The 20,120-nt window shown below is 42.3% G+C and overlaps 1 protein-coding gene across 4 annotated transcripts in view; it reads left to right on the top strand.

Annotated features, from left to right (window-relative positions):
- PLCE1 (phospholipase C epsilon 1) overlaps nt 1-20,120 on the top strand; it is a 311,110-nt gene that overhangs the window by 126,346 nt on the left and 164,644 nt on the right. For all 4 annotated transcript variants that reach the window (XM_032836099.1, XM_032836091.1, XM_032836082.1 and 1 more), the window contains one exon: nt 13,762-14,050. In XM_032836099.1, the coding sequence (XP_032691990.1) occupies nt 13,762-14,050 (289 nt within the window). The remainder of the gene's footprint in view (nt 1-13,761; nt 14,051-20,120) is intronic.

Below are 20,120 nucleotides of genomic sequence, written 5' to 3'. Positions count from 1 at the left end.
CCAGAGAATCTGGAGACAGGGAGAGCTCTTAAGTCTACTTTTTACACAATGGAGCTTCATACCATTATTCTGTATATAATCTTTTTACCGAAACACTGTCGCCTGTTTCTGTCAACAAAAGACCTCTTTGTTTTGATAGCCAAGAAAAACCTTAAGCTCGGTAGAGAAAACAGAACAAGCTTTTTAAATCACAAAATGTAAGGGCCAAAATGCCTTATTTTTGGAATGTAAATTAGAAGCTTTTATTTTTTTTAATATGATTGTAGGCCGCGGTTTTGATGAATTTTAGGTGTTGTTTTGTTTGGTTTTAATAATATCCATGCAGTTCTTTGGAATGCACCTCTTGAGGACTCTTTCTTTTGTATCTGACTACAGGGTAAGCACAGATGAGGTGGACAGTAATAGCTTTTCCACACCTCTGAGCATGTTGTCTTTGACCTTCAGTGTCTCCATATGATCCTGTCCCTGAGCATTTACGCTTATGCACACTTTAGCTGAGAACCTCTCTAACGGGACAGATGCTCTCTATCTGGAGTTAGAGAGTCTCTGACTCTTCTTCATAAACTTGCGTACAATTCTAATGCCATTACTGGATTACTGTTTTTTTGTCCCCATTATTTTAGAAACTTCTTAAAGGCTTACATTTCCACTGCTATATTCCAAAGGTAGAGAGGAAGGCTATGTCTCCTTCAGTATTTCCCATCTTTTTCTGGCTCTATATGTCCTGTCCACCTAGACAAGAAGAGCTCTCAATCGTTGCCTACTCTGTCATTGTTACAGTGCAGGTGTGGATGAAGTCAGTGGTCTCTCTCCTCTTCAGGTTGGTAAGTGATGTTGGGCATTTGTCTATTCCCATAGGTTTTACTTAATAACAAGGAACCATCAAGCTGTAAGAACTCTTAGAAGTCATCTCTTAGGGCACCCAGTGGCTCAGCCTGTTAAGCATCTGACTTCAGCTCAGGTCATGATCTCAGGGTCCTGGGACTGAGCCTTGCACTGGGCTCCATGCTCAGCAGGGAGTCTGCATGTATCTTTTCCTCTGCCCCTCGCCCCAGTCGTGTTTGCTCTCTCTCTCTCAAATAAATAAAATCTTAAAAAAAAAAAAAAAAAAAAGAAGAAGAAGAAGAAGAAGAAGAAGAAGAAATGGTCATCTCTATCTCATTGGTGCCTTGAGAGCTGAGACAGGGTCCTGTTTGATGTTGCATCTTCAGTATTTAGCATGGTATCCCTAGAAGGACAATGGGTGTTCTCCAGCCATAAACATTTTTTTTTTCTGTTGAAGCTACCTCCATGGTTGTTAGCTTTGGAAATATTTGTGAAAGGAAATAGTTCTAAGCTAATTAGATTCACTTACAAGAGCTTAGACCCTGCCTACCCCCTAGACTCATTACTCACTCTTGGCTCCAACCACAGGGAGCCACTTTGCACTTGCTGTTCCTTCTGTTAAGAATGTTTCCCTCTGTCTTACCTAATTCTGCCCTCACCTTTGCTTGGCTAACTCCTACTGTCTTTAGGTTATGTTTAGTTGTTATAACCTAGGAGAAGCTCCTCACCTCCCACCCCTGTGGCCTTCTAAGACCCTCTTCCGTGTTCCCAAAGCACTTAGTACTCACACCATTGTAGAATTGCATGCTATAATAGAATTGCCCACTTTCTGGCCTACTTCTCCTGAGACTTGGTAACTTTCTTGAAGAAAAAATTCATCATTTTGTCTCCAGTTTCTGGAATACCATTTGGCCCAAAGTACACACTGAGTAAATATTTGTTAAATGAATGAATGAATGAATGAGTGAATGGAATCCAAACAAAGAGGACATTCGTAGGTGTAGATTTCTTCTACTTCAGAGATTAAAGAGCAGCCAGAGACTTTGTTCACATCTGCCTTGCATGCTAGTCCATGCCACTCAGAGGATTTCTCTGAGTGAGCACTCCTGCCTGGGACCTGGTTGTTACTTAAGCTCCCACAGAGGTTCTCTGCATGTGGATCTCAGGATTTCCCCACCAAGCTGGGCTATACCCCTTTACTACACCCTTCCTCAACTCCACCCTCCTCTCCAGGCCCCTGGTGCCTTTTCACTTCTAGACCCAGCAGGTCCTCTCCCAGGCCCCATGTCCTCCTGATCTGTATGAGCTTATTGATGACTCTGGCTCCTGGAAACCTGGTGTTCTCTATTCATTCATCATGGCCTAGTTTATCTGCCTGAAGCATGTTCACTGGTTGACATGTGGTGTGGTCATCCAGTTGCTAAGCCTCATTCTACCCTGAATGAAACCTGAGAATCTGCACTGCTATTTCTAAGTGACTCTCAGGTCTTCCTGGTAGCATGAGGCTCTGAAGTGGGTACCATTGTGCCAGCAGCCAGCGGACCCTAACTGGGTCCTGTGTCTGAGGGTGGGTCTAATGTTGAGTCAACTACCAAGTTCCTATTCCTTGGAAGTTAGAGGGAGGAGTGTCCCTGACTCCACTCTGGTGACCCTTCACTTGGCAACCATCAGAGGAGAGACTTTCAAGAATTAAAGCACTGAAGATTTCCAATAGAAGAAATACAGTGCATTCAATAATGAGGAAAAACTGTTCACTGACAATTATAGGAGGGTCTCTGCTGACAGACCCTACTAATCAACACTCCTCCTTTATTCCCACCTTCTTCCTTTGCCCCTGGAAATGAAGCTCAAAGGATCCCCCTAAAAAGGAGGTAAGAAGAAATTAGGGGTAGAGGAGAGACATAGGCAATGGGAATAAAGGGAAGGCAAGAAGAGAGAGTGAGGAAGATAGGAAGATCGGGACAGAGCAAGAAAAAAATGGGAGGAGAGTGAAAAAAAGGCAAAGCAGAGGATTTGAAAGGGAAGCAGAATAAAAAAATTCGAGAATAAAAAAACCATGGGGATCCAGAGAAAGTTGGAGAAAACACCCCCAGGAGCAAAAAAAGAAGTGAGGGAGAAGGAAACCTGAAGGGAGAGAGAATTCATGCTCGAACTGCCATATGAACCAAGGGGGTTGATAAGGCCCATTTATTGAATGCCACATATGTACCCAATACTGTACCAATGTCTGCATCTACAGCATGGTGGGTACTCAAGCCCAAACTGAACTCAGAGTGTGGCTGTTTGAGGAACTGTAGCCCAGAAAACACTCAGACACTTCCATATGCAGGAGGCTGAGCATTGGAAAGGCTCCAGCACCCTGGGATCACCAGTGAATAAATAGGAGGGGTGGGTGGGGGTGACGGCTTTTCAGGGTGGGAAGTCACCTCAGGTCTTACAGGATCAGGCATAGCCTTGGAGCTCTGGAGATGTGAGCATTGATGCTGTTATGACCACTGGACACTGAAGAGCTGTGTAGCTAGAGACAAAGAACTCACAGCTATCTTATCATTTACTCCTGGCTTGTAACAACTCTGTGATAATCTCCAATTAGAAAAACACAGGGGACACACACACAGCGGGGTATTACTCAGCCATCAAAATGAATGCAATCTTGCCATTTGCAGTGATGTAGCTAGAACTTAGATGTGTTATGCTAAGTGAAATAAGTCAGTCAAAGAAAGACAAATAGCACAGGATTTCACTCATATGTGGAATTTAAGAAACAAAACAGATAAACATATGGAAGGGGGGAAAAAGGAAGAGGGAAGCAAATCATAAGAGACTCTTAATAATAGAGAACAAACTGAGGGTTGCTGGAGGGAAGTGGGTGGGGGATGGGCTAAGTGAGTGATGGGGATTAAGGAGGGCACTTGTGATGAGCACTTGGTGTTGTATGTAAGTGATGAATCACCGAATTCTTTTCTGAAACCCCCAATATTGCACTATATGTTACCTAACCAGAATTTAAATAAAAATTGGTGTGGGGGGGGGAACACAGGTTACTTCCCCACTGCTGCTAAATGCTAGCCCTAGGAATCATGATCAGTATGATGCAAAGACCAGGCTGTTTCCTCTGTACTGCAAGGCTTCTGTTCTGCTATTCTACCTCTGGTGGTCATAGTGGGATGTTCAGGGAGGTCAGGCTTCAGGCAAAGAGTAGAAGAAGGAAATGAAGTGTTGGTTGGTCCAGAAGCAATGACCCCAGGCAGCAAGGGGCAGAAGAGGCCAGGACAAGGTGAATGGGGATTCAGCTGGCACAGGAAGTAAACAACCTGCCCCTCTGTGTCTGCCTTGGTCCCCTCCACCTGTGTGGACACACAGCAGCCTGGAGCCATAGGACTTCAGGAACTTTCTGTCCCTCACAGCTTCACATGTGCACAGCTTAGCAAGAACACTGCCTTGGAACCTCGGAGCCAAGGTATCGTGGTCTGCAGGATTTGTGAAAGTTTGTTTTTTTTTTCTTGTAGGGGCTTTGTCCCCATGTGATTCATTAACTGACCGGTTGCTCCTTTGAGCTGCAGGGAGCCTGGTAGTTCAGGCCATTAAATCCCTTCTGTCTGCCTAATTCATGGCCTGACATCCCAAGCCTCACAACGTAATCCATTTGTCCTGATTTGATTTTTTCTTTTCAAGAAGCATCCTTGGCAGCCAGGTTTTCTCATTATGATATGATTCATCTGTATGATAATTCCCATTAGAATTAGTATCTCAGACATGATTCATCTTTGGAAATATTCATCCAGAAGCATCATTTTAGAAAGGCCTGTTCCAGTCACAGCCACAGGGACCTTCTGTGACAGATGATGCGTCATTCAGCTAGCATTCGTCCAATTTACTCTGCGCTGGACTGCAAGCTAGGGGCTTTGGAGAATACCGATACGACAGGACTTCATCCCTGCCCTCAGGAGCTCCCATTCTAAAAGAAAGGTGACATGGATGTGGGTGTTTATGGGACAGGTAATGTGAGAAGTGCAGTCAGAGATGAAAAGTAACATCTTCTCCTTAAAGTCTTAGGGAGGGATTCTCAAACTTTATCAAGAACCAAAGTTGCCTGGAGGGCTTGTGACAACACATTTCAGGGCTCCAGCCCCAGAGTTTTTGATTCAGTAGGCTTGGGGCAGGGCCAAAGAATTTGCCTTTCTAAGAAGTTCCCAGGTGACGATGCTGGTCTGGGGACAGTACTTTGGGAACTTGGCTCCAAGTCTTTAGCTATTTCTCTCTGGTCCCCTCTCTCTACTGCCTATAGGGTGCCAAGCGGTGTGCTCTGTGCTGGAGACGACTTGTTAAATAAGACATGGCTCTTTCCCTCTGGGAACTCCCAGTCTGGAAGGGGAGTCAAACAGTGACTTCCATACTTCACAGGAAGTGCCCCCAGAGATTTTTGCAGAGGGGTAGTTGGAGCACAGAAACGAAGATGCTCTCTTCTCACTGGGGCCTGAGGAAGGCTGCATGGAGGAGGCAAAATCCCAGGGCTAAGTGTGGCTTGAAAGAAATTATGTGGGAGGGCTTGTCCAGCTGTTAAATTGCTAGATTATCAAATGTCCTGGGGATACCCTCTCACACTCCTTCTTGGATGTTTCCTGCAGTAATAAAGGTTTATCTCACTTCCCATAGAAGCCAGTGGTGGAGCTCTGGTTAACTGGCCCGGCCTTAGCAAAGCCTTTATTTTTGGCTCCCTGGAGCTGTGTTTGGTCAGCGTCTCGTGCATGGTCTGAATATTCTCAGTAGAATGGAATTCTCTGCACAGGCACTTGAATGGAATGTGGAATCCAGGGCAGAGGAAGCGACTGGCTGCTACCAGTATCCTACTCCCGGCCCCTGCTGCTCAGGTCTGCAACTGGCTTTGGTCCTCACCCCTTGAAACAGCCTCACTATTTTTGACTCTTCAGGAAATTCAGCAGTTCTTTGATCATTCCGTTTCGTTTAGACACACACACCCATCAATCTTCAGTATTTTCAGCCTTCTAAAACACTGCTTTTAGATTCCAGAAGTTAGGAAAAGGACCCATGAGGTCAGTAAAAGGGGCTTCCAAACCACAGCTCCTAACTGCGTTGTTATCCACCCTATTAACTCACAGTTAATACATAGTTCAAATAAATGTGATTATTTGGTTTTCTAGCTCAGGCTACTTAAGAATCACATTGTGGGGAGATAGAGGTGCTATTAGAAGTGCATACATTGACACTAGTGACAAGTGACAATGGTTATTGATGAACCCTGATAAGACAGAGGGAAACAGAAGACCCTAACTAGGGTCACCTGGGTGTCTCAGTCAGTGTAGTGTCTGACTCTTGGTTTCTGTTCAGGCACAATCTCAGGGTCGTGGGACAGAGACCTGTGTGCAGTGGGCTCCACACTCAGCAGGGTGTCTGCTTCCATCTCCCTGCTGCCCCTCCACCCATCCCACACACTCTCTTGCCTCAAATAAATAAATAAATAAACCCAATTTAAAAAAAAAAAAGGTGATGAAGACCCTTACTATACACTGTATTAGAAAATAACGATGATCAAAATTAAGGTTAATATGTTCCATCTCCCATTTAAGAAGGCTAGGAAGCATGGGTTACTGAAAAATAACACTAAGTTAATTGGAGATGTCGGCTGACCCCTTTATGTTAAAGAACATTCATTGAATTAAACTGAATTAGGAAAGTCAATGTATGGATCCATATCCTGTTTTTTTTAAGCCCCAGTATTTCCAAATCATCATTTTCTTGAAGAATCAGGATGTAGAATAGATCTGATTAAGCATCCTCAATCAGCAAATGATAATAGAATAATATTATACTATTGGTAAATTTCTCAGAGCAGACCACCTTTGGTTAGTAGCAATTAGGAGCCTCATTTGGTATCCATTCTGATACTTTGGAAACATTTCATGCCATTTCTATGTGATTTCCATGTCTGTTATTCAGCAAATGCAAGTGACATTGCAATATCACCTGTTCAGATGTATCCAATAGATCCATGACCAAAAAACTGGAGGACTCTAGCCAAGTTCTTGGAGAAGATATAGAATAGAGACATTTATTAATTTAATCAAGAACTTATTGAGAAGCTATAATGCCAAGCACTTCTAAACACTGGAGATAGAGCAATGAAAAAAATTAAAATCCTCATGAAGCTGATATTCTAGATGGAGACAGACAATAAACAGAGAAGAAAGGATTGTTACTACAACTATCCCTCTGAAAAGTGATTTGACAACTATAGTATAGGATTCCCTAACTGAGTAGTAGCTCTGGCTGAGAGACGAAGAATCCTTGGTGCTAAGTCCTAGCTGTGTGCACACTGTGTGCACAGAGGTAATACCTCTTCCTTGAGCTGTTCTGAAATTTTAATGAGATCATGGCTCAATGCTCAGTACCTACTTCATTTTAAGCACTCAGTAAATGTTGCAGTGATTACAAGTATTATTGAGTCGATGGACACCAAAGTAACAAGCTTTCTTCTTGTTGAAAGATTCAGAAGATATGCCATCAAATATAAAAACATCATAATTTTCCATAACTCTGACCCCAGAAAGATAGCTTTTGCAACAGAGCAAGTTATGAAATTGACTCCCCTTGACCGGTATCCTCTTTGACCCCAATAGAAGTCAAATTAAGACAAAGCTCTTTGTGGCTGTGTAGAGAAAGGGCCTTTCCTCCTCGGTGAGCACTATGGATGTAGTGTACTGGCTACTTCATGCCTTTCTGTGCACCAAAGTCTTTGGCTTTCTCTCCATCTGAATTGCCCCAGCTCTCCTCAGTCTTGGATGTTTCTGTTATTTTGTTTTAGTTCTGAACTCCATGTGCCAGTGCTGGTTTCTATAAGGCATCCCTCTTTCTTGAGTCATAAGGAACACAAATGTTTTAAGTGTTGTCTAAGCATTATTTACTTTTCTGTGAATTAAGTTCATAGTACCAAGTCATCCTGCTTGACGGTAGTACCTGGCATAAAGGGAGTAGTGTACATCCATAAGAAAGATTCACTCATAGTCCACAAATGGGGTTGCTGTTTGCAACATTGATCTATAGTAAATCTCTAAGAACTTAACAATGACCCAATGTAGAAACCTTGACTCCTTTCCTTTTCTCATTCCCAACACTTCAGCTAGTCCTATGGAACCTATATCCAAAATAAATCTTGACTATATAATAGTCTGAAATTTTTAATCAACTTAATTTGACCCACATATATTTTGACCACCTTCCACACTAAAATAAAGTTCTTCTTGCCCACCGTGGGATACCCAGTAATTGAGCTTGCCGCAATGTATGTGCTTAATAAATATAAATCAGTTGTTGAGTTAATGAACAGACACGTACATGTTTGGCAAGCTTAGATGCCATGTTGTGACATGTTGATTTTATCTCAAAAAAGATATTGGCCCATACAGGGTGGTGGTCTGTCTAGTTATCAGCCCCTTATTATCACATTAATTGAGATAAAGTTTATATATTTTTTTACCTTGTAATTTAAAACTGTAAATCTCCATATAAAGGAAACATATTTGGCCATTCATTAGTCATAACTTACCCATTTTCAGAAGTAGTTTAGGGTGACCATGAAAGGAATTATCATGAATCAAAACAATAATAGCGATGTAAACATCATTTAAACCTTTTGCCAAATAATGATATTTTCTTGAATCCCGCTGTTTGGGCTTTTGGTGTGACCAATTTAGTACAAAGGATAAAGGACTGCGGAGCTGGACAAACCAGATTTCAGTCCTGGCTCAGCCTCTTACTAGCTGGGTGAAGTTGGCTGTATTTCTCCACCTCTCTAGGCTTGCTGTCTCCATCTGCAAAATAAATCAACCTCACAGGGTTAGTGTGTGGTTGCAAGTTAATACTTGTTGCACCCAACACACCATCATTTTGTCAGTTAACTTTTATAGCAAAGCACTCCCAAAATTTAGTGACTTTTCACGATCATGTATTTAACTCCTGTTTCTGTGAATTTGTGGTTCTCTGAGTCTAGATCAGGAGACTCTACTGGGCTCTCTCATGTATCTATGACGGCAGTTGGACTGGCAATTGGATGATCTAGGATCTCGGATGACCTCACCTTGTGTCTGGCTATTGGCAGGCAATCCGCCAGGGTGACAGGAGTGTCTAGGCCATGGTTTCTCATCTTCCAGCAAGTTAATTCTGGCTTCCCCACATGGTAGTTGTTGCAGAGTTCCCAAAAGCAGCAAGAGAGAGCAAGGTCGAATGCCAAGTATTTTTCAAGACTTTGCATACATCACATTTGCTAAATTCCCATTGGTTAAGCAAATCACAGGCCTGGCCCAGAATCAGTGAAGGAAATAACATATGACCATTTTTACAGTCTACCACAATCAGCATTGTTGCCATCATTGTAAAAAAAACAATATTTGTTGAGTATTTACTAGGTGGCAGGTGCTGTTCTAATCAATTACATTTATAAAAGCTTATAATCCTTACCTCAACTTTATGAGGCAGTTACTATTATAGTCTCATATTGGAGAAAAGGACACGAGGCACAGAATAGCAAAGCAACTTTTCCAAGGTCACCACAGCTGGGAAGCAGGGGAGCTAGGATTCAAACCAACACTCCAGAGCCACATTTATAATGACTATTCTATACTACATCCTCTTCCTACTCTATATATGTGAGACTTTCCATGGTTGCTTCTTTTTTTGTAAGTGGATGATCTAATAAGTGTTTGTAGCCCGGTTTTAACTTGTTCCCTGAGCATTGCCATATCTATCAGCACTTTATCTATGTTTCAGCCTTCCAACATCTACCTTATTAAAGCTTACCCAATATTGGTATGACTGGAATGTTTTGGTCCAGATCTTGGTAGAACCTGTTGATTCTATTTTGTTTTTAGTGGAGTGTTAACAATGGTGGGGGAGTTTAGTCTAGAATTCTTCATCTTTATTTCTTCAGAGAAGTTTAAGGACTTGGAAACAAGTGGCTGATGGCAGTCGATTATTTAATATATACATAACATTTACATATGTTGGAGATAAACAGCAACACCCCTTGAGAACCGAGACTGTGACTATCTCTGTGTCTCCTTGGCAACTAGCAAAGGGAAGATCACCCAGAGGACATGTTGGGGGAGCTCACTACATGTTGAGGGAGCTCGGTTTATTGTATATAGCTACAGCCATGTTCATATCCCATTAAGGCATGGGTCACACACTTATATACTAAGAGTGACCAGATACTGGGAATATGTGACCACTAGAGAGGAGTGGGGACTGGTGTCAACTGAAGAACTCATGCCCCAGGCAGCAGGGAAAGGTCTAGCCATTTGATACCACATGGGAATGGGAATGGGAATGTTCAGTGTTGCCAGATTGTTCCAGTTTTTAGGAAATGCTATAACTTCAAATGTGTATGTAAATTTTCCCGATTTATTTTATTTTTTTAAAGATTTATTTATATATTTAAGTAACTTTTACATCCAATGTGGGGCACAAATCATGACCCCAAGATCAAGAGTCACATGCTCTACTATCTGAGCCAGCCAGGTGCCCCCACCGTCTTGATTTTAAAACACTATGTGTCCAGTCAAGCAGGTCTTCTGATAAATCTGACCCATGGCCAGCCAGTATGTCACTCCCCTACATGAGGCACTGGTTGGCACATCTCTATTGCATTATACCTGTCCCAAAGGCCCATGGAGGAAGGGGAACCACAGAATAAGGCAAAGATGGAGCAGTAAGGTAATAAGAGAGATAGGACTTGAGGAAAGATGGATGATTGTCTATTTCCGAGATTTCACAGAGGTCAAGGAAAAGAGAACATAAGAAAAGGCCACTTGATTCAAGTAAATTATTTGCTACAACACTACATTCACAGAATGTGTTCTTAAAAAGGAAGGAAGGAAGGATGGATGGAGGGAAGGAGGAAGGAAGAAAGAAAAAGAAATTCATGGTCAAGTAACAGAAATACTCCAAACACTCAGTTAAACAAAATAAAATGGATTTCTTTACTCTGACCTTTTTCATTGTCTTTAATATCCTTTTTTTTAAAGGTTTTATTTATTTATTTGACAGAGAGATCACAAGCAAGCAGAGAGGCAGGCAGAGAGAGGAGGAAGCAGGCTCCCGACTGAGCAGAGAGCCCGATGCGGGGCTCGATTCCAGGACCCTGAGATCATGACCTGAGCCGAAGGCAGAGGCTTAACCCACTGAGCCACCCAGGCGCCCAGGCGCCCCTGTCTTTAATATCCTAATATTCAATGTAAATCTTCAAAAGAAGTGGATGCTAAGTGTTTCAGTGATCAAGGAGTCCTTATTTCCTCCAATCCCTCTAGATCTAATGTTTTGAGGAAAACATTTATGGGAAGCAGGATGAGGGACTGAACGAGCCACTGGGGATCTCTGAAGGAGTGTTGTGGAAACTGGAATGCATAAGATAACAAGTGAGCAATGGAGCAGCTTGGCATGTAAAGAAAGTAGGTGATAGGTAAACCCATTAGTAACTAAGAACCATCAGCATATTAATCTTTGTAAAATAAAACCCTTTTAGCATCATTCCTCTAATAAAAATAAATAAACCAAAAAAAAGTGAAGGTTTCCCTACCTCTGATGGATTAAACCTCTTTGTCTGACATTCGAAGCTCTCCTTTATCAGGCCAGCTGACCTTTCTGGTTTTCCAGCTATGCCTTAACACTCATTCTCTGCTCTAATACCCTGTTCTGCTCACTGTCCTTAGGGCATTTTCTGTTTTCCAGCCTCTTCACCCTTGCTTACAATGTGATTTGCCTCCCCTAGCTGCTCTGATCAGAGCTGTGCCTGTTTTCCAAGGCACAGCTTAAATCTGCTTTCCTCAGAAGCCCTCTTTAGCCATCAAACCTCACAGTGGATTCTTTTCTCTGAACTTCTAGAGCATTTAAACTTCTTAAGGATTTATTTGAGACTTAGCGTGTTGGACATTGCCTCTATGATTTGAAACTGAAAGAGGAAAGGCCATGTCCTGAGCTTTGCAACTCTCAACCCCAGTTTGCCCTTGTAATACACCCAAACAAGGGAGGATGATATTATCCAGCAGCACATAAGGGTACAACCCCATCACAGTGAATTTCACAGGCTGTGCTTTGTTATTATACAAGCACCTGCTATTCCTTGAGGATGGAAGAATCCACTCTCCGTTTGCCCAATAGTAATGGTTGTCATTTGAAAACCCTAGGTTGAGCACTTTACATGTATGGTCTTGGTGAATCCCACAAAGTCCCTATGAAGGGGCGTTAGTATCCCCACTTTACAGAAGAGTAAGCTTTCTCTAAGTATTCAACTCAGCTTGTTCATGTTTATGACCCTCTCTTTAGCTGGTCCAGGCAGAGCCAGCCATACAACCCACATACTTGACCCCAAGGCCTGGGCTCTTTCTGTCCCAGCACAACATCTGCCTGGCCACACTGGCCACAAGAAATTTAATGACAGATAATTAAAGCTCAAAATTCACACTTTTCCTTCAAGTGGCAAGTATCTACCAGTTGGGTATGGAAGGCAGAGTAGAAATCTAGTTAGAGTCAGTGCAGTTTGAATATCAGGGGTGTTCTAGGAACATTCTAGGGTCTCCTAAGGACCTAGCAGAGCTCAGTAGGTGTCCTCTGGAGAGCCAATGGGTCCTGGTTAAAGTGAGCTTTGGAGTGTGCAGCATCACAGGGGCGCATGCACAGCCTGTAGGACACATGAGGGTCTTTTCTTGCTTGGGTACTCCTTGATGTCACTAGAGGGATTGACCTCCATTTTCACCCTACTGTGAACTCTCTGCTTATCTATCTGTCTCCCTTACTAGACTTTGAACTGTCTGCTGGGGAAAATCTATCTTATTTACCGAGACCGGACACATAAATACAAAATAGCCACTTGTTGATTTGATGAATGAATGGCAAGGCAAGGTGCTTAAGGTAGAGACAACACAATAGAGTAAACTTTTATTCTACTATCAGAAAACTAAATTACGTCATCCATGTTGTATTTCTTCCCTGTTGTTTATATACCGTCCAGAAGTCTCAGGCTTCCCAGAGAACTTTGCAAACCCAGACCCTCCCTGTAAGACTGCCAAACCTCATAATTTTCAGGCCCCATCTTCTAGATTAGATTGTGCAGCTTTTCAGCACTGGAGGTGTGTGCTGCTCTTTGTGCCTGCCCCCCATCTTTCAGTGCACTGCCTCCTGCAGAGCGGGATCTGTATAAACACATGCTAACAACTGTATGGAGTTATAGGTGGGACCTGGTCCTAACTGTACTGTCTCCTTGAGATAATTCTTGGTGAATTCAGATGATAAAGGGGAGAGGAAATCAGGATGGTGACAGAGACAGAGCAAGAAGAATAGGCAGGATCTGTCAACTCATTGGAGGTGGAAGGTGAGAAAGATTGAAGAGGCAAAGGATTCAAACAAAGATTTTGAACCAAGCGGATGGATTGAAGGATTATGCCCAAGAGGGAAATATAGAACTTCTTCTCCTGACCTACTCATCCTCGCAGTAGTTTGAGCATGGAGAAAAGATTCCTCATGAATGTCAGGCTCAAGTGTTCCTTGGAGACAGACAGACCTGGGACAGTCAGGCACTCAGGAGAGTCCAAAAGGACAAAAAGGGAAGGTTTGACTTTGTCACTCTGCTAGGGAGGAGGAGGAGGAATTTGAGATGAATATATTTTTGGTTGGTACAACTTGTAAGTGCTCTGTTTGATAGCAGGGTTGTTTGAATGGCCGATTTCATAACTGCACATAGCTTTTCCAAATAAATGGTGTCTGTAGAATGTTCAGGTTAATGCATGAGTCCAGTGCTCAAGAGTGTTTGTGCTTAGAGCAACTGAGCCTTCTTTCTTCATAAGTCATCCTGGCATTTTGTCAACAAACTAATTTGCTTTTCTAAGAAACTAGATTAATACTTCCTGTACTCTGTGCTATTCACAGATCTACAATGCAGTGAGAAGCGGAGAAGAAATAGAAAATACAATTGAATCTCTTCTCCATGTCTTCACAAGGCTCCCGGCCTCCGAGGCAGCCCATGAAAGGATTAGCATTGGTCCATGCTTAAAACAGTGTGTCCAAGACACCATATGTGAGTACCGGGCCACCCTCCAGAGAACGTCCATATCTCAGTACATCACGGGCTCTCTCCTAGAAGCAACCACATCTTTGGGAGCAAGAAGTGGCCTACTCAGTACTTTTGGAGGATCCACTGGACGAATGATGCTAAAAGGTAATGTCTGAAATGTCACTTTTAACTTTTCATCTTTCATTGCAGAAAAGAATCTAAGTTAATGCTTATGCATCTCCTAATGGAAACTTGGGTTTACTTATTGGCAATTTTAAATAAGGGTTGCCACTTTAGTAAACTATAATAAAAGATATAGTCCTTTATCAAAATCCTTTAAGGTATAAACATTCTAAATACTAAGCGTTAAGATTTTGACATTTCTTTTTCAAAAGAAATAAATGGTTACAAGACTATCTTTAATTTAAAAAAAAAATATTCAGGGGTTGCTTGGGTGGCTCAGTGGGTTAAAGCCTCTGCCTTCGACTTAGGTCATGATCTCGGGGTCCTGGGATTGAGCCCCACATCGGCTTTCTGCTCAGCAGGGAGCCTGCTTCCTCCTCTCTCCGCCTGCCTCTCTGCCTATTTGTGATCTCTGTCTGTCAAATAAATAAAATCTTTATTAAAAAAAAAAAGGTATACAGACAGGTTTTCTCCTAGTTGTAGTCTATGACATGTCAATTACTGTGATGAAAGTCTTGTGAACAAGTTTGGTCATGTTGTCCCAGTGAAAACCAACACATATCAGGAACAGAGCGAAATGCAGTTCTTCTTACCACACAGAATCAGTAGGTTCACGTCAACCAGAAAAGCTAAAGGCCATCTTCAATGACTCCCATCTTAAAAAGCAGGATAGTTAGGCATCCCGCTAAAAAATGAAAGCCAATGGAAAATGGGGTCCCTGAGCACCAGAACTTCCCAACTACTTCCCACGAGTAGCAGAGAGGCAGGTCAGAAATGGCAGTGCACCAAAGAACCTTGGAGAGTTGTGCACTGCACAGCTGTCACAACCCACTTGGCAGCCTTCCCTGGCAGGAAGCTGCCAGCCAGACAGGGACCATGCAGAGCAATGTTCCACTGCCTGGGGGGCTGCCAAGAGCTTGATCTGACATCCGGCCATTTCTCTCAAGGAGAGCAGCTCTTGTCCCTCCACAGCAAGCCCCAGACCTGTAGCTTGCAGGCCAGTGACCTTCCTCCCCCTCCCCACAGCACACACCCTGGGCAGGCCCAAGAGGAAGCACACACCTCCCTGGGTACCATGTGGGTACCATGTGGGTACCAAGTTGGTGTTGGTTTGTTTTCTAGAGTCATTTTAACTTTTGCAGCTTGGTGATAAATGATGAATGAAGGAAAACACAAGGTGTGGGGACACTCATCCAAGAGACCAAAGTGTTTCCTATGTTTATCATTTATTCAGCATATGTTTTCTGAGTCCCTACTAGTGCTTGGTGCTGGGTAGGGAACAAAACACAGTTCCTGCAGCCATGGAGCTGGTAGGCTCTAGGTGGTAAGCAGTTTCCCCCATGCACAGGACTCAGGATTTCTCTACCCTGTTGTGATTCCTGGTGACCAACAATCTTCCATTCTCTGTCCATGCTCTTCCTGGGAAGCTGGGCGGAGATTGGCATGTGGAGTTATTGTTGCTTTAAGGCTTGTGACTCTGAGAACCTTGTCCTATGAGTTTGTCGACTTGTGTTTGTCAGAGACCCCATCCATGCCCAGACATGTTTAGATATATGGGTTATTCTTTTTTTTTTTAAGATTTTATTTATTTCTTTATTTGAGATACAGATAGAGAGGGAGGAGGGGTAGAAGGAGAGGGAGAAGCAGGTTTGTCACCAAACAGGGAGTCTGATGTGGGGCTCTATCCCAGAACCCTGAGTTCATAACCTGAGCGAAGGCACTTAACCGACTGACCACCCATATGCTTCAGAGATTCTCATGAAGTGCAAGTCAATTTAGTTGCCTTTATGTTGTTTATGATCCTAATGAGGAGGCCAGATTTGTGTGCACCAAGTATTTGAAGAATACTTCAGAGAGTTAAGTGCTAAATAATGTGAAAGTGGCTTTAATAGTTCAAAGAGTTTAGAGAGGGAGTTAACGTTCTTTGTGACAAATGGCCTGGCCCAAAACACGAGACCTCAAACAAACAAACAAAAATCCATGAAAGCCACTTTCTTTCTTCTCCATTAATTGCGAAGGGAGGGATCCCTAGACTCCCTGACCAAGGCAGCTACCTCCAGTCCTACACAGACCTTTGGGAAGAAAAAAGGAGACTGCTCGTTAGCATGTTTTTTACCCTGATAGTAACTTGATCTCAATTGCTATTTGTACTTCCCTGTTCAGATCATAACTTTTTTTTAAAGATTTATTTATTTATTTTAGAGATATGGGGAGGGAAGGGCAGAGGGAGAGGGAGAGAGAGTCCAAGCAGACTGTGCACTGAGCCTGGAGCCCAGCACCAGGCTCGATCTCATGATCCCGAGATCACAACCTGAGCCAAAGCCAAGAGTCAGGCACTTAATTGACTGTACCCCCCAGGTGCCCCCAGATCAGAACTTTTTGATCAATATTCCCAGCTCAGAGATTCAATGGACCATCAGCTAATGTGTTATCTTTAAATTGGCAATTTATGCAAGAGTTGGGATTTTCTTTAACTTCCTGTTTTGTAGCTCTCTGATGGTTTTTGATATCCCTCTGTAAGTAGCTTCTGCTGAACAATACAGTTAGCTGGCTGGCTTCTCCTCCAGGCTTACTTCTGTAGCTCTGACTTGTTCTCTCGGAAAACTTCTCTGACTTCAGTGCCCTCTCCCATGGGGTCTTCAATGTCTGTATGTGCCGTAGTGAACCATATGTTTCTTTAACATGCAGTGGAAGAAAATACATCCCAAAAACCATACAGGTATTCGGAATCATAGAATGTTTATAGAATCTATAGGTTCAGCCTATTGACTAGTTGGGTCTTGAACTCTATTGGCCATATACTCCAGCAAGGGGTCTGGAAGACATGCTGGCGCTGTGACCTGGTCGTCCGCTTCTCTCACTGTTCACTGCGTGTCCTGTGACATTGAGTTGGCCGACGGCTTTCAGCTCTGTATTGCTAATGAAAATCGCTAGGAAGTATATAGCACAGACTCAGTCCCCATTTTATAAATAACTTGTATTCCAGAAGTTCATTTCTCAGGGACTGTGTGGAACAGAGAATACCTTCCTAGAGAGATAGTATTAAACATTGTGATTTGGTTGACTCTTGTCCTCAAAAACCTCTTTAACCCACCACAGGGTTGAAATCTATATACTCTGTTGGGAAGTGTTTTCTCTTTAGTCTCTTCAAACACTATTATTGGAATACTGAGAATCAGACTCCAAACAAAAAGCAATACAAATGAGTTAAAAGGCACTTCCTGCTTAAGGGAAATAAGTTTAATCAAGGTGAACAGAGTTATATTGAAACTTTTATGAAGATTTTGAAAAGAACTTCAGGCCATTTTGGAGATTTTAGATGTTGGCATCTAGTTCTCTTATATGGTTAATCACATTTCAAAACTCATACTGATATAAAAGAATCAGAAAATTATTATCTCAGTAGTTCCCCATTCCCCTTTTTTAATGGAGGCTTATAAATGGAGAGAAGAAGGGAAGAGAGGCCAGGCAGGGTTTAATTTGTTTTTTATCCCAGAGGGAAAGGGTAAGAAAGAGATTAAAAAAGAACGACTTCTCCCATGAGAGAGGGCATATTTGAAATAGATTAAAGGGAGTTGGGAAAGGTAGAGAAAAAGGCAAGTACTGTTTGCTTCCATTTTTTTTCCAAAGATTTTATTTATTTATTTATTTATTTATTTAACAGAGAGAGACACAGCGAGAGAGCGAACACAAGCAGGGGGAGTGGGAGAGGAAGAAGCAGACTGCCCTGTTGAGCAGGAATCATGAAGCGGGGCTCAATCCCAGGGCCCTGGGACCATGACTCAAGCTGAAGGCAGTTGCTTAACAACTGAGCTACCCAGGGGCCCCTTGATTCCATTTATATGAGGCACCCAGAACAGTCAGCATCATAGAGACTAAGGGCTGGTGGGGGACAGGGAATGGGGAGTCATTGTTAATGAGTATAGAGTTTCCATTTTACAAGATGAAGAGTTCTGTACAACACTGTGAATGTATCTAATGCCACTAAAATAGACACTTAAAAGTGGTTAAGATGCTACATTTTGTATGTATTTAAACCCCCCCACCCCCGCCATAAAAAAGAATAAAAACTTTCTAGAAGAGGAAGAAGCTGTTATGTAGGTCTTTGGTCCCAGGTTTATTACGATGTTAGAATCCAGGTTGCGGAAAAAGAAATATGAAAACAGACAGCTCTTCACGTGAACTTACAAAGGGGGCGCAAGTCGGCTCGTGTTGTGGAAGTGGTTGTGATTACAAGACGAGGGTTGGAGCTGCCTGCAGTAGGTGAGACTAGGAAGAGAAAATGTCCAGTCAGTTGTTCAGGAGTAACCAGGCATTCATAAGTCAGGAACTGGGGACTCGGGCTTGATTGGCCAGAGTTCTGCAGCCTTGCTGCTTTACCACAGACCATAGGATTCTGCTGACTCTTTAGTATCTCACTGAGCTTCCACACCTCCGATGGTACAGGTGACTCTAGAAAGACAGCTGGCAATCAGGATACAAACATTCCCGGTTTTCTGCCTTGAGGACCACCAAGGATGGTCTGTCTACAAAGTAGAAAGTTTGCCAAATAACAAGAAACATTTCCCGATAGGAAGCATTGATTAGCAAGGGTATGCCCTGGATTACAAAGGTGTGGTTTCTCAAAGTGGGAAATGGAGCATTTACACCATCTAATTCCAGTCTGGGTCCCTTTCTCCCGGTCCCCATTTACCTTGCTAGAATCTCAGGATCAACTCCCAATAGCAGTGATGGCCACAAGAATTATCGACATCAATAATCAGGAGGGTTTTCTAAACCCATTGCCTGCTTTTGTTTTCTTTTTTTCCAATGTCCTCTCTACTGAAAATTACAAGACCGAGATAAAATAAAAAGGGAGAGAAAAAAAGTGAGATTGCTGATATTAATGTAAAACACTGATAGTAAAATTAGAAAAAATCAGTGGTAAGGGAAAGGATTTTTCATTCGAAGGCAGCTAAGTGTTTTCAAATGTGCATATTGTACCAGCCAATAGAATAAATTTGGTACATTAAATTCAATTTTTCCTTCTCAAGCTGTTGCTAAGTAAGTTTGTAAATTAAAGGATTACGTATTTGCGTAAAACCAGGACAAAGCTTGTTCGTATTTGAATTATGTAGCAGAAAGAACACTCCACTCTTCATGTCCACTCAACTCCAGTTTGAGTGTGTGTCTGTATATGTAAAGAATAATTATCTTAAAGGTATGGGTCATATGTAGAGTGTAAATAGAATATTAACATGAAAACAAAAGTGCCCTACATATTTAATATTCTTATTGAAAGTAAACAGTATTTTGTTTCTGATAGAAAGGTCTAATAAATTTTTCTTTTATTGTAATAAGGATATTCTATTTGTGTATTTTTCTAAAATTAATACCTTCAAGAATAAAAATAAGTTGTAATAAGAACATACACACATATTAGAACTATGTGACTATACCTCATAAATAATTTAGTTTATAAAGGTTGTCTTCGTTGACTTCCTCATAATCAAAACAATTACCCTTTATGTGCCTACCCAGCAGTGGAAGGCATATGCATACTTCTAATTCCCAGATTTAAGTTTATTTAAAGAAATCCTCTGACTTATTAGTTTTGTGGTTTTGAAATTGTTTTCTTGGTGGTTAAAAGTATGCTTTATGTAATTTGGGATATGTTTCTGTACCAGTTAATCAACTAGAAAGTATTCGTTCACTGTGGCCCAGTGCTATGTCACCTCTGGGAAGAATGTAAGGGATTACATCTGGAAATCTTCAACTTGAACAACAGTATTTCTCACTCCAGCGAAAATGTAATATTAGGTTTTAGGTCTACTGAGGTAGCTCTTACTACCCGCCAAGAGATTTATGAAGTGCTGGGCTGCACAACTGTTGGTAGGTTCTGTAGCTCATGGGGTCAGTAAGTCTGGTGGGTAAAGGACAAAGCCCTATGCCTTGGGTCCACAGTAGTCAGGTGTCATCCAGGACTGTGACGCTAGGCCTGAGTGTGACCCAGAATGTGACTCCATGTCTAGGTATGACCTAAACATGCTCAGATGTAACTGAGGACTATGAC

This window comes from Lontra canadensis, unplaced genomic scaffold, assembly GCF_010015895.1.
Source record: "Lontra canadensis isolate GAN:19392208 unplaced genomic scaffold, GSC_riverotter_1.0 scaffold3, whole genome shotgun sequence".
NCBI classification, from domain to species: Eukaryota; Metazoa; Chordata; class Mammalia; order Carnivora; family Mustelidae; genus Lontra; species Lontra canadensis.
The sequence above is the reverse complement of the archived record's forward strand: the minus strand, read 5'-3'. Positions and strand labels throughout refer to the sequence as shown.